Genomic DNA, 15,704 nt, shown 5'->3' on the forward strand with positions numbered 1-15,704 from the left:
TAAAATCTTTCTTACCCTTTCTCTCCAATCTGGGGAATGTTTTTCCAACCATTTGATATAGCTTAGACATTGTGGCCCTTTACCATTGTATATGGCAATTGTATGTTAATGTAACATTACAGTAACATTGTATGTTAATGTCATTTTACTAAGAACATGGACATTTTCTTTACTTTTAAAAAATATTTTATTTATTTATTTTTAGAAAGAGGGGAAAATGGGGAGAAAAAGGGGAGAAACATCAGCGTGTGGTTGCCTCTCATGTGGCCCCCCACTAGGGAAGTGGCCTGCAACCCAGGCATGTGCCCTGACTGGGAACTGAACTGGTGACCCTTTGGTTTACAGACCGCACTCAGTCCACTGAGTTACACCAGCCAGGGCAGAACAAGGATATTTTCTTACATAATCACAGAAAATTATGGCAATTTAACATTAACCACAAACTAATTAACTAATCTACAGTCTGTATTCATTTTTGTCAATTTTACCAAATATGCCCTTTACAACATTTTTGGTTTGTTCATATTTTTGCCACCCAAAAACCAATCCAGGATAATGTACATTTAGTTTCTTTGCCTCTTAGGTCTTTTAAAATCTGAAGTAGCATTTCTTTCTGTCTTTCTTAGGCTTTCTGGCTTTCTTGTCTTTGACATATATATATTTTTTACTATGAGCAAGAATTTTGTAGAAAGTCCTTATATTTGAGAAAACCCTTTTTGCTGCTCCCTTATTAATCATAACATATCACCAATCTTTGAAAACTCTTTATTTTCTGGCAACATAAGATGTTCCGTGTCCATCTGTGCTTTTCTTGCCCTAGACCTCAACTCAATCTTTCTAAATGAAACCCCAATTCCTTTCAGCTGCTTGTAGTTCCTTCTGTATTTTAAAAAGAGATATAGTGTGCTCATTGCTAATGCTTTCATGTCCTGCTCATAGACTTTCTTAATGGGCACGGCTGTATACCTGTAAATATGAACTCAAAGATAGCTCCAACTAAAATAAAACACCACTGGATGTAGTGTTTTCTCCTTCCATATTGCAACTGTTTTCTTCAATAATAGGACACCTTGCTTCTACCATGCACAAAATGTTTATGGATTTTCTCAAGTTTAGAACACAAAAAGCAGTTTGAGAATTGCTAACCCTACCACTGTGTTAAGCAAACTTACGAACCAACCAGTTTAATATTTGTTTTCCATTTTTTTTCAACTGATATATAGCAAATGCATCACCTCAAGTGTGCAATTTCATGAGTTTTGACATAAAACATTTTCATCATCTGGAAAGCACTCTTATACTTCTTCCCAGTCAATCACCCTTTCTGCTTGCAGAAGCAACTACTCCTCAGTTTTTTGTGGGGGCAGTTATATATAGATTTACAGTCTGGATCACATTTATTGACTAGATGTGTACCAATGATTAAATGATCCATGGAAAGTCCTTTTGCCAATTTTCCAGTCTCCTTTATTAAATTTTAATTTTTAATATAATTTTGGGTTTTGTGCAATCTCTTGTGCTGATATTGCTTAGTATACAACTCCCTTCTCTTTACCTAGATGTAATGTGTGATTACACTGGTCATGTTCAATCTTTCTGGCTTCTGGGTTGCATTCTGTTTTCATATATTCATTCAGTCAAGTGGTATTTATTGAGCATTTATTCTGTGCCAAACAAGATTCTAAGTTTTGCAGATAACAGTGCTCTACATACCCACAAAGTCCTTATCCCTTTACTAAAGATTTTATTTATTTACTCTTAGAGAGGGGAAGGGAGGAAGAAAGAGAGAGAAACATCAATGTGTGGTTGCCTCTGGAGAGCATCCTACTGGGGACCTGGCCTGCAACTCTGGCATGTGCCCTTGACTTGGAATTGAACCGGTGAACCTTTGGTTCAAAAGCAAGCGCTCAATCCACTGAGCCACACCAGCCAGAGCAAAAAATAATGTTTATGTTGTAGGGTAGGGTGGAAAAACAAGAAATGTCAAGAAGCCTTGCTGTCTCTATTGGCCAGAAAGTGATTGGCAGACAGCTTTGAACAAGATTGGAGATGTAGGCAGCCCGGTCCTAGGCCCTGGTGAGGACTCAATAGGCCATAGTAAATGGGATGTGAGACCATTTGGAAGGCTAGAGGGTGGTCTTATCTAATCAGGCTTTTGTGTGGAGATGAGACTGCTGGGAGGAGCAAGCATAAAATCAGGGAGAAAGTTAGAATGAACAATGGTGACCCTGGGGTTGTGGTCAAGGAAGCCAGGCAAATGGCTGGATCTTGTTAGTAAGTTTAGATAGTTAGAGTTTCCTGAATTTACTAGTGATCTCTCCTTTTAAAGAATTGTATGTTTTTTACTCAACACTTAATATATATATATTTATTCAATATATATAAGAAAACTAATCTAATAATTATAAAACCATCTCACTCTACATTCAGTATTTATACATAGATTTTCTATTTTTCATTATAATTAAATTTTTATATAACTAATATGTTGATACTTATAAATAATATCAAGTATATTAGTGGTATAACATTAAAATAATAAATATTAAAATTTGCTCAAAAGGAATATGAGTACATTATGTGGATTTTATTTTGAAGTTAATAATAGGGAACATGTAACTATCAAAAATGATAAGATTATCTCCTTAAATGCTTTCTACATATTTTATCTTCAGAAATAATTATATTCAGAGAAACATAAGTAGATTTTTTACTATAAATTTAAATTAATGATAAAATGATGCAGTTCAGAAATAGCATCTAATCTCCCAAATTCTTATCTGATAACTATAAATATATTATAAATGATATGAGGTAACTTGTAGCTAACACAGTGTTTAGTAATCCCTATTTCCTCTCATTATTTTAAGGTTTTGAGTAGAAAACCAATGCATGAACTATAAACTATGACGATTAAACATACATGCTTTAAGCTACTGGTCTAATTAAATACAATCTACAGCAACATTAATCTGATACATTCTCAGTGATTTCCAAAACTATTTTTGTGATACATACAAAATAGCCTACTTTGCATGTTTGTATTTCTCTTGCATGTATAAGTAGCACTCTGGGAAGGAAATATCCTTCCAACATGTATCATTTGCATTTCACTTTCAAGTCATTCCACAAATCTTTTTGTGTCTATGTAATTAATTTACCCCCCCCAACAAGTCCAATGCCACGTGAAACTAGCCATTTGCAACTACTAAGAATTAAATCACTCTGTGATCATTGAAGTTATTGAATTTTGACTTCATTGTGAATATGACTTAATTGGCTTAATTCCAGATGTTGACTTGTAAATTTTTGGAGTGAAAATATTGCAAGCCAGTAGTACACTTAAAAGTCCTTGCACATGTAAAAATCATAACATACTATTTAACTCAGTCTGCCCTATAACACAAATGTTATTCTTTACCAACACTTTATTGATGGCCAACATTGTATATGGAAAGTTATTCAAGTCCATTGTAGATGGAAATTAGTCAAGTTTATGTTAGATTATAGGCATCATAATAGGTTTTCCTGCTTTCCTTGAGTCTGTGTGAATTCAATGGCACCCTGAATGGGAGCATGCTCCTGAACCTCCCTCCATTACTGCAGTAGCTGCTGTGCTTGTATGAAGAAATCCTGGGCCAAGATGCCATTTCCACAGTGCAATGTGCTCTGAAACTGTGGTTCTCAGACTGGTCATACATGAGCATAAACTTGGAGATGTGATTTTACTATTAGTTTAAAATTAAAATCCCAGTCTCATTAAATCAAAGATAGAGAAGAGGGGGAGAGTGGGTATCAGTGTTCTTCTCTGTGACTATAATGTGAAGCCGCAGTTGAGAGCCACAGTCTAGAACTAGAGAGCAAGAGAATGTTTAAAAGAAGTGGCAGAGAGAGATCAGCACTAATTAAGGCTTTCTCTGTGATCTGATAAAAAAAATTAAAGGAATAGTTTTAAAAAAAGAATCCTTTGGAGAAAATCAAGAACATTTTAGGATGGGAACACATAATTCAGAAATACCTTTAATGAAGATCTCTAGAAAGTAACTGTGGTAAATGGAGAGTTTCTTATACCTCTTTATTATCATCTTCAGGAGAAATTTACAGCCATCCAAATGGAAAGCAATCCTAGGCCTGCACATGACATCGAATCTGACTTCTCCTCAAGTAGTAACCCGCTTGGTAGACCAAATTGTCATACACCCACAGTACAATAAACGGACAAAGAACAATGACATTGCCATGATGCACCTTGAATTTAAAGTGAATTACACAGGTAAAACAAGTCACTTTTAGTCATCTGATCTGCCCAACTGAATTCAAACCTAGATTTGTAATATTATCGGCACCCACGCATTAACAGTACTTAAAAGTTGAATAAGTTGTTATAAAAATTATTATAACTTAAATGGAATTGGAGAATGAAAGAGAAACATATTCAATTACCTTCCAGTGGTATTAAATCCAACTTTCTAGAAAGTTGACCGGTAGAATAAAACCCTCAGAATCCTCTGTAAGCTCAGAGGAGCAGCCCAGGAAAAAATAGACTGTGTTACAAGGCGGGCCTCCCCTGTCTCTCATGTAAAAGAAAGGTGGGTTTACCTGCTCAAAGACCAGAGGATGACAAAATGAGAGAAGGTCCTATGCAACAAGAAAAAGTGAGCAAGCATTGTTACCCGCAGAATAAAATTCTTAAGCATATTCAATGATATCAATAAAGGGGCAGATGGAGGACTACCGCTGAATACCTGGATCATATGAATATGCAAGAAGTCGCCTGAAGAGTAAACTTTATCCGGAAGGGCCCCACTCAATTCTAACTTTCGCTCTGAAGACCTGTCCAATCCCAGTTAGGGGAAGTGCCGCCGTTTCCCAGCTCCTATGGAATTTGGCCTCCGCATCCGCTGCAGCACTTACCAAACACAGACGATTACTGTGGTCTGTTTTATAGCACCGTGTCTTAGTCATTGTTGGAGTCTGCCCTGGGATGTACATGGAGTGGGAGCTTTAATAAATGTCAGGTGGCTTGTAAATTGTTGGAAAGGGCTTTGAAAGTTAACGACCGGTGCTAAAGCTTTCTTAAGTGCCCAGTAAAACAATCACCTAAAAACTTTTTTAATGTGAGATATGTGGGGAAAATGTTTTTTAAAACTTTTACCCAAATTTCTCTTAAGTGATCCTAAAAAACAGCCTCACCAAGACTTCCACAGAATTGGCACTACTTTCTACTGAGTATTGTAATTATTTAAAATTGGCATAAATGGTTAATTCCAGAATTATGATGTTGTTGACATTATAAAAGAGTAATTAGGGGACAGTGTGAGGATTCTAAAAGGCCACCAGTGGTACCTAATCGATTGTCAAAAAGTACTGCTCTGAAATGCTTCTTTCCCCCAAGATTGATGTCTGAATAATATCCAGGCCATATAAAACAAAAGTACAAATTGTTTTAGATGAAATGTTTAACATGATTGATTTTTAGAACTTGGAAGTGCATGTGCATCTATTCTAGCTTTGGTTCTGTTTTGTTTGCAGATTATGTACAACCTATTTGCTTACCAGAAGAAAGTCAAGTTTTCCCTCCAGGAAGAATTTGTTCTATTGCTGGCTGGGGAAGGGTTGCTTATGAAGGTAAATTATCAGTCCCATAAAAAAGAAAATATTTACTAGAAAAAAGTATGTTATTGTACTATCCTGTGACTATTTTCAACAGTTTTTGCAATTCTTATGCTAAAACAATTTTATATCGTATCTCTTAAAAACACTTATATTCCTATATTTCATATTTGTACAGTTAAGAAATTATTTTCCAATTTTTATAGAGTATATTATAAAACTATAATCCTTATTGGAAGGGATTTCAAGCATCTCCCAAACTCAAAATCTAATATTTATATTATAAATACTGATAAGAAAAGACATATCTATTAAAATGAATATAACCAAAGGTTTCCAAAATTTGCCTTTGTAAATCTCATGGATAAAGTCTCATCAAAAGCCAAAGTATTAGCTATCACATTTCCCAAATCAATAAAACTGTCCTTATCATCTGAAGGTGTCACAGTCACATTTTGTAAAGTGAGAAGGAATTCCCTTCTCTCTTCAAATGCTGATTCTGCCTACTGACAACGAGAACCAGATATGGTGCAAGTCTTGTGTTGAATACTATGGATGGATATACCACTGACTCACCAGCATTATTTAATAGCATGTTTTCCAAACACAGAAAAGAAACATGCCAATAAGAAGCAAACATGATTTTTATAAAAACGTTCCAGTACTTCATGCCCTCTAAATGTAACAACTGCAAGTCTCACTGGTGTCCGAATTCCTCATAGGAGTTACTCCACCCAAGACAGAGTTTTGACTACTCGTTAACAGTTAAGCAGAAAGGAAAGGCACTGGAGGCTGGCGGGAGAACCTGGCCCCTGGAGCCACAGCAGACCACAGATCATAGCACGATATTTACAAACCCTAACTGTATCTAAGATTTATTTAAATCTTGTGGGGAGGTGAAGGTCCCAGAAGCAGAGCGCTCACAGCCAAACTATCCTTACTTCTCGTAAAAGAAAGCATCAAGTCTCATCAAACCCCTGCCTGGTGATTCCGACAAAGTTCTCCACTGCAATTTCATTAGGTTGCTGAAAATGCCTTATGTCCACTGTCCATAAAATGTATCGAAGTCCAAGGCTGTATATTCTTTGATGTATGCCACTTGAAAAATGTCGTGATTTATTAGATTTGAAATCAGAAGAGTCAAAATGATTCCTGGATAGATATTGTCCCTATCAGACTTCAAACCAGAAGACATTTATGACCACAATGTAGACTCTTCCAAACAAATTATCCAATAATGAATAAGTTTAAGACTCTTTATTCCATAGGAAATGGGTCTTTTTTCCCAGAGCTGATACTTACTGGTACTAAAGATATGCATTTAATTGGCTTAAGAAAGGTCTCTAGGAGTGACTAGGAGCCAAGAGAACATGTGTATCTGAGGTCAATTTCATTTAGAAACAAGCAGTCAGATCAGGTTTAAATAGTTGCTGGATGATGGCAATCAGAATGAATTTTAAAAAGTCTGCCTTAAGGTTTCCAGCTACTTCATTTCATAAAATCTCAGTACCCCCTTTTTGAGTATTTTACACTGAATAATTGTTCTAGAAAAACCATGAACATATGGTTTACCAAGAAGAAATAAAGTGATATTAGTTGAATAAATTAAGACAATTAGTAAACTTGAAAAAAATGTGCTAACTTTGGGTGTGGATGCAAATATGCTCGATTATTCTCATGGCAGTTCATACTGACAAATAAATACTAAACATGAAAATACTGTTCAGATTTTCCTTCACCAAAAAGTTTTTTCACACACCCAACCAATTTTTATCCCTTGGCAAGCAGCAAAATCAGCTTTGATTTTTATTATAAAACAGAAGTCTTCCAGCCCATCCTCAATCCTTACAGAATGGATGACAGTGAGATGCTGAATTTCTTCTTCATCTTAATCTCCCCAACTTCTATTCTTAAGATAAAGTTCATTGTTAAACTTGAAAAGTCATCCAGTGGTGTGCTGCTGGAGTCATGGGCACTGGCTGGAAATAGCCATTTGTACACATCTCCCAACTCCATGTTTATTGTCAGGCTGGTACCTTGAAATTGGCCGTGGTTGGAGTGATTATACCAGGCAAGCCAGCAGGCAATACACATTGGGACTTTTTTCTTGACCACCAGTTATTAAACATTTACCAACACACCACTGGATTATACAAATGTTGCTTTGCACCTAAAATGCACACACACATATTTATCTTCTTTTTTAGCAGGAAATGAGGTCAATACCTTTTTCTTTCAACACTGCCTGTCAGATGCACTAACATACCCTCAACTTGCTGCCTCTCTTGAAGAGCCAAATAGAATTGCTAATTATTAGAAAGTGCTTATCATGGACCTTTTCTGGGCCACTAGACACCTGCTTGTTTCACTTTCCTCCTGGGATTAGTATTTCAGTAAATAGAGGTTCGTGCTTCCAATAGATGAGTCATTTTGTAAAAAGCATGGAAGTACACTCTGCTACAGAATGCCTCCTTTCTCTTCACCTGAACGTGGATGACAAGCTGAATGCCCTTAAATGAGGGCACAGTTCATCTGAGCTTTATCTTCTGTTCAGTGTGCACCTGCTGTCGCACAGCATCGCGAGGAGCTGAATGCCATCATAAGGGCACACCTCTTCAGGTGCCAAATAAAAATCACTTCTGGATTTCTGAGCCATTGCTAATTTCCATGAATGAAACTCTTTGTGTTGGTGGGTTTTCCTACCCCACTCCTCCATGAGCAACACTGTAACTGTTTAAAATTATTAAACATGCCTAAAGACTGTCTAGTCCAACCCACTATTTCAGCTAACCCTTGAGAACCAAAGAAGTGCTTTACATTCATTTGGCAAAGCCCACAGATGAGCTTTATTATGCGCTTTAAAGTACAAGGTTTAGCATTTAGGTCCATTATATATACACACAGTGCTAGATAATGAGAGTGAACTGTTGAAATAAATAAGACTGATGGCAGCTCATTCACTGATGCATGTTGATCACTGCCGACTGGCTGCTTGTATTATCCATGTTGAACAGGTCCTACTGCAGACATATTGCAAGATGCTGATGTTCCTCTTCTATCAAATGAGAAATGCCAACAACAGATGCCGGAATACAACATCACAGAAAATATGGTGTGTGCAGGCTATGAGAAAGGAGGAATAGATTCTTGTAAGGTAATTATGCAAAACTGCTCATCCCACATTTTCAGAAAGCATTGCTATATAATGATTTTATTTTTTAACAATGATTCTGAAATAAAGAAAACATCAGAGTCTTACTTTTATTTTTTTTCTTTTATAAAACTGTAATGTTTGGCTTTTATTTGTGCACTATTTACATAGTACTCCTAGGTGGCCCCGAACATTAGAAACAAAACTAACTTTTACCAGCAAGGGTTATGCGTCAGGTGTCTTTAGGGACTAGGCATTAAATGGGAATGCGGAAGACAGCCAGGCACCATATGCAGTAGTGGGCCTGGGGATGAGCTGGAGTGTACACCTTGCTAATAGCATTCATTTTCAAATTTCAATTCTTGAAAACCATATGCACACTTAAAAAAAAACGAGTCTCAGGGCCAGTTTGGCCTAGAAGCCTCTAATAATCAATCCTGATTTAGAGCATGGTCCAGATGTCTAGTTACCTGAAATAATTTCTGGAGGAAAACCACAGTGGATAAACTGGTCAGAGCCAGTTTACAGCTAACTTCTATTGGCAAGAAGATAAACAGAATTTACTCAGCCTGGCATAAACGTGGCTCTGGAGCTCCTCTATTGGAAGTTTCATGTTATCTTTTACATTTCCTGTTAGAGATGGGATAATGTGAACTCAGTGCATGAAAATGCTGAAATATATTTGCAGTGTCAACAGCCGTGGATTTGTGTGACTTTCAGAGAAAAATCTCACCCACAAACTAGCCTTGAAGAAGACAAAACATCTTACCACCTAGAAATAACATAGTCATCTATTAGCTGCATGAAATGCAAATACACTCAACAAATAAAAAGCAAATTCTGCTGGATTTCAGAATTATAATTAATTTTCAGGTGCAGCATGGGGTAATCTGGAAGAGCATGGATTTCATGCTCAAACTATTTTTATTTGCCCCTCATTGGAAAGACTTTGGGTGAGTCTTGTAGGTTTCACGGAGAGGTTAGAATTAGATCACACAATGTAGGATACTCAGTAAGCACTCAGAAATATTAACTTTTCTACTATGTGAGTTTGTAAGTAAATTTTCTGGCATGTTTTCTGTATTTGAAAATTAATAAAACATTAGCCCTGGCTGGCGTAGCTCAGTGGATTGAGCACGGACTGCAAACCAAAGCATCACGGGTTTGATTCCCAGTAAGGGCATATGCCTGGGTTGCAGGCCATAGCCCCCAGCAACCACACATTGATGTTTCTCTCTCTCTCTCTCCCCCTCCCTTCCTTCTTTAAAAAATAAATAAATAAAATCTTTAAAAAGAGACATACCATTTAAAAATGAGATATCATCACCTATTTTAAAAAAAGAAAATTAATAAAACATTGATACACTAACAGCAACTGGATTAGATTAAACCTGATAGCAATACTGATAAACAAATAACTTACAAATGTAGAAGTAGCCATTTATACTCTGAGTAGATGGTTTCACTTATTAAAGTGTGAACAATTTGTTATTTATGTATATATATGTATATAAACACATAATGTTATAATAATTTGACTTGATATAAGACTTTTTAACAGACATTTGAGCAGATGAATCTGTGTATGTATGCCCCAGTTAAATCAATGTCTCAAGTCATGTAAACTAAACTTTCAGCTTAGTTCTACATTTATTCAATTTGGATGAACGCTTGGAAATTCAAGACAAATAGGATAGTTTTCTTCATGTTACAATTTATTCCTGGATCTTATGCATTCCTTTTAAAATGAAACATATGCTAAAGGTAAGATATATGGCCACTTAGAGGGAAATTTATAGAATTATTGTCCAGGAGGGAAATCAGCTGTGCAACTTCAATTACAGTTAATGGGGGCTGTGTGGCAGACACCGCAGGCAGGAGGTAGAAAATATGACTGTGGATGCTATTAATGTAGTGTTACATTAAGCCAGTAACACATGCCAGATCTCTGAAATCTTATATTTGGCGGTGATTTCTAAAGTCTAAGCATGGTATTCATTAGTAAGAAAACTCCCACACAAGGTAGTGCCTTGTATCATATAATGTTATCATACTATTGACCGAGTGCTCAACAGTCTAAAGAGCCACATGATTTTCTTTGTTCAACTTGAATATTGTTATGCAAGAGGACTGATTCAATAGGATACATTATTTAACATTATAAATGCTATTGTTTTTTAAAAAAAGGGTTTTTTTAACTTTATTTATTTATTTTTAGAGAGGGAAGGGAGGGGGAGAGAGAGAGAGACACATCAATGTGGGGTTGCTGGGGGTCATGGCCTGCAACCCAGGCATGTGCACTGACTGGGAATCGAACCTGCAACACTTTGGTTCGCAGTCTGCGCTCAATCGACTGAGCTACGCCAGCCAGGGCTATAAATGCTATTATTGACATATCACTTGACTAAGTTCTTTGAAGCACCTTTTTCCTCCTATACTATCAAAGATTTTGGACTTATTAGTCATTCACTCATTCTTGAATATCTTCTGGCTTGCCTAAGGCTTGCCTTTTTGAGGCAGTTGTCTGAATTTTAAGGCACCACGAGTGGCTCTAGAATGTCCTCTCTACCTAAAGCTAACAGTGTGGCACAAACAGTGAATCTGTTTGGCCAGCCATTCCGAGCCTTGTTCTATAGCAGTGGTTTTCTAAGTCTGGCAGATCAGCATTACTTGAGGAGGTGCCATAGGTGCAGATCCTCAGGCCCTGCCACAGACCTGCTGAATCAGAAACTCCAAAGGTGGGTCTTAGCAATGTGTTTTTCACGTGTCAACAGGGGATGCTGATGTACATTAAAGTTTGAGAACAACTACCCTAAATAAACATGGTCATCAACCTTTATGCGCACATAGTCAAAGGAGGCAGTGATTTTTTTCTTTACAAATATAGCATCTCAGTGGAAACATCAATTTTAATTATTTGTGTTCTGGACAGCCACTCATATTTTTTAAATACTTATAACATCTCTGAGATAGCGGGAGAATGGACTAATCACTTGGACTTTTCTAACATCTTCATTAAACACATCAGAAAATCAAGGACAGGAGAGGATATGTAACTGAATTGAAATGGTGTAATTAGAAGATGGGAAGTGACAGAATTCAGTCTAGGTCTCTCAACCGCACAGACCACCCAGCTCTTGGGCACCAAGCCTGCTCACAGATCTTGTGAGCAGTTGCAGCTGACCCAGTATGAACTGCGTAATTTAAAATCCCTGTTTCGGTCATCAGTATCTGGTTTCTGCTGTCTGTTCAGAAAATTGAATTTTTAAGAAAACCACATGACCTTTTTAAGAAATATATCAAAGCATTTGAGGCTTATTTTTAATAATTTCTAAGTTGCATATAACTTTGAGTCTATATTTATTCTTACCTTGGATTGACAGTGTTCCATAAATATTTCTGAACCTGTATGATGGACTAAGAGTTTAGGATGAAGAAATAAAAAGTCCAGTCCCTGCTTTCAAACAGCTCAAATACATTTGTTACACACAGAATAAAGGCAACCTATGTTTGCCAATCCAGTTTACACTCCTCTGCACCCAAGAAAGAAAAGACACCTTTATAGACCAAAAACTTTCCCCTAAATATAAGTCCCTATGATAGTAAAGAATCAGGTAAAATGTCTCTCAGGATATTTCTAATATCAAGCCTGGACTGAAATAATCTATCATACTGGTAATTTAAAGGAAAATACACAAGGCTTTAACTTCTTTCATAAATAAAGAAAAAGGCAGATTAATTTAAATACTTTACATAATTAACATGAAAAAAAACTTGTAAATTTTATCATTAATTAACAGTACTATATGTTTGCATTATAGTCATTTGGATTACATGGAAACAATTATGGGCAAATAAAATCTATGTAATTAACTTTACCAGGATCTGCTATAATTAATATTTCTGAAAATTAAAAACATTTCATCAATTGAAATCTCAGATGAAAACATGTATGCCTATGATAGAAATTATATCATATACTTACCTCTTTCAACAAGTTTACCTTACTTGTTGAAACAGCAAGTTTTTTTTTTCAAATCTCGTTGTTTGTCTAATGGTGAAAAGTCAATGCTACCCAAGACAACAAAAATCAACTTTATGTGTATTAGTTTCTTTAATGCACAAAAATCAACTTTATGTGTATTAAATTCTTTAATACACATAATACAGGATAATTGCCTTTTCCACAGATCCCTTCAAAATATTTTGAACATATCTCCTTTAATTAAAAAGTAAGCTTTAATAATATTTTAGTTGGGATGATTCTCAGAGTTGTGACTTAGAGAATTTCATACTACACACTAAAATGCCATAATTAAACTAAGAAAACTCTTGCTATATAAACATGCATTATAAAACAATACATATAAATGATTTTTACGTTGTCTTAGTTTCTCTGTGTCCTTACTGAGGAGCAAAGGATTTCCATTCTTGACCTACACTGATGGTGAGAATATATGTATAAAGGTGACTTGCAATTAAATTATATTTCTCATTTTTATTTCTGAATTAATTTGTTAAAAACAATTTTATATATTTACATCAATTGAACACACACTTACAATTTTCTTTTGTATTTTACTATTTAGGGGGATTCAGGAGGACCGTTAATGTGTCAAGAAAACAACAGGTGGCTCCTGGCTGGTGTGACATCATTCGGATACCAGTGTGCTCTGCCTAACCGCCCAGGGGTGTACGCCCGGGTCCCGAGGTTCACAGAGTGGATACAGAGCTTTCTCCATTAGAGTGCGTCCTGACTCAGACATGAAAATCAGGCAGTTTTCCCAGCCCACTCTAAGGAGTGTGGAAATGGAGAGTTTTGTAAAGAAAAAAAGTTTCTAAAAGCTTTTATTCTCACCTAGCTACTGAAACACAAGGGGAAGAGAAACAAACAAAACAGAATTAATCTTTACAATACTAAGTAACTCTAAAATAATACATCGTGAGCAGCTATTCACAGCTATCATTTCCTTTGTTCTTAATCATCATTTTTATCACACTCTCCTACTGAAAGGAATGCTATTTTAAATCATATATTATCCACTTAAAACAGCTTAAGCAAAATTAGAAAAAGAAGTGATATAATTGTTTTACACAAGGTATGCTATTGTTTGAAATGAACTGGTGAAAATTATCTAGTTCCAGTTTAAATTGCTCTTGTCAGAAGCTCAGTATTCTTCCCGTTTTTCTATCCAAGTGCATTTCCAGTTCATCTGGGACATATCCTTAATGGTTCCACTGCTCATAAAAAAAAATGTTTTGTAAGCTCATGTCATGAAGCTGGACTAAACTGATTGCACATTCCTCTCAAATAAGCTAATTAAACAGCAAACACAAATATAAAGGTAAATTTATATCAAAATAAAAGGTAAATTTACTGATATTGTAGTTCTTTTATTGGATCCTGTATCACCTGGATTGTTTATGCTGTCTATTTCAAGCTAGTATTTTTTAATTTCCAAAAACAATTATACATATTTAAGAAATGCAACTATTAAAATTTCTTTTTCAATTTATGTGTGTTACAATGGATGGTTGTTTCTAACATATGCAAAACTTAAACACAGCTGAATAGATCATTAGAAGGCCAAAAATGTGGAATAAATGAATTTGTTTCACTGCTTTAATCTTTTGGATCATTTCCAGGGTAAGTGCAAACTTTAATTTAGCATACCACACAAAATGTATTGACTTATTTGGGGAGACACAATTCATACATACTTACCAACATATGTACACACATACACACACGTTCTTGCATGAGTCTACGTGGTCCAAATAGAAAAGAGAGTAAGGTTCAAAGGAGTGGAAAGACAGAGTCAATTAGCATAGATCGGCCTTATGGAAGCGAAACTTGGGCTCCCCCTAAAAGGAATGATCATTAGGTATGTACCGTTCACGCACTGGGGGCCACCATGCAAGTGGGAATGGCCCTGGAAGATCAGCAAAGGCACCATAGATAATCATCTGCTGCCATGAAAGATTGTTTCACTGGGTACCAGTCAGAAAAAAAGGAGAAACATTTCATATAAAGAAGGTGTGGACAGATGCCTGAAGACTACAAACTCCTAGTAAGCAATTGTTGAGTTTATTTTTAGGACCAAAGACTCAGGAGTCCCTGAATACACAATTCTCTTTTAGACTTTTCCAATTAGGAAGGACAGAACAGCAGGGGAAGGGTGTGCTGTTTTAATTTTACTACCTGAATATTATTCCAGAATTCACCTGCAGTTCAAAACACACATGAAGAACAATGCTCTGAAAATACAACACCCACAGCCAATCCAGAAACCATATAGTCCTTTTTATTTTTCAAAGTTCAGCTAAAATTTTAAGAAACATTCAGGACAGTCTCACGGCCATCTTCTAATAACAGGGATGTGCATTGTCCCACTCCTACTAACGCACAAGTTTAGTAAGTAATACCAGAAGAGTTATCCAGGCCTGGATCGAGATAAAAGGCAAAACCAAGGCCCTTCCCCATAGCTTTGCCTCTCTGGTGCAGCTGTTTTAGGCATGGGAGGCAGGGACATGGGGAAAGCCTAGTCTCCTTCCGCCGAGTCCTGACTACAGGAAGACACGCATGGTGGGAACTTGGTGGGAAGAGGTAGCTTCCAGCAGCTGGTCTCCAGTTCTGCCCAGAAAGTTGGGCAGCCAAGGAAAGAGGACTGCTCAGTTTGGGCAGATCTAAGCTTAGAATGCAGCTGCCCATTCCCTCCATCTCTAAGCAGCTGAAGACGGGCCAGCGTCCACTAATTTCTGTTTTCCCTTTGAGTTTTGCCAACCAACTCCAGCTGTGAATTGCCTAAATGAAAGCTCTTTATCATCCAACTGAAAAGGACTGACAGGGAAAAGATGAGGTTTAACACACTCTATAACCACAACTTTTATTCTTAGCACCTTTAAACAGTAATTTCTTGTCCTCTTCATGTATTGATAC

At 36.4% G+C, this 15,704-nt stretch overlaps 1 protein-coding gene across 1 annotated transcript in view; it reads left to right on the forward strand.

Moving 5' to 3' along the window:
* TMPRSS15 (transmembrane serine protease 15) overlaps positions 1-13,608 on the forward strand; it is a 115,654-nt gene extending 102,046 nt beyond the window's left edge. Inside the window, exons 22-25 of the mRNA XM_028505196.2 lie at positions 4,092-4,273; positions 5,533-5,628; positions 8,628-8,767; positions 13,354-13,608. Coding sequence (XP_028360997.1) covers positions 4,092-4,273; positions 5,533-5,628; positions 8,628-8,767; positions 13,354-13,509 — 574 coding nt within the window. The 3' untranslated portion in view covers positions 13,510-13,608. The remainder of the gene's footprint in view (positions 1-4,091; positions 4,274-5,532; positions 5,629-8,627; positions 8,768-13,353) is intronic.
* The last annotated feature ends 2,096 nt before the right edge of the window (positions 13,609-15,704 follow it).

The sequence above is a fragment of the Phyllostomus discolor genome, chromosome 2 (assembly GCF_004126475.2).
Source record: "Phyllostomus discolor isolate MPI-MPIP mPhyDis1 chromosome 2, mPhyDis1.pri.v3, whole genome shotgun sequence".
Lineage (NCBI taxonomy): Eukaryota > Metazoa > Chordata > Mammalia > Chiroptera > Phyllostomidae > Phyllostomus > Phyllostomus discolor.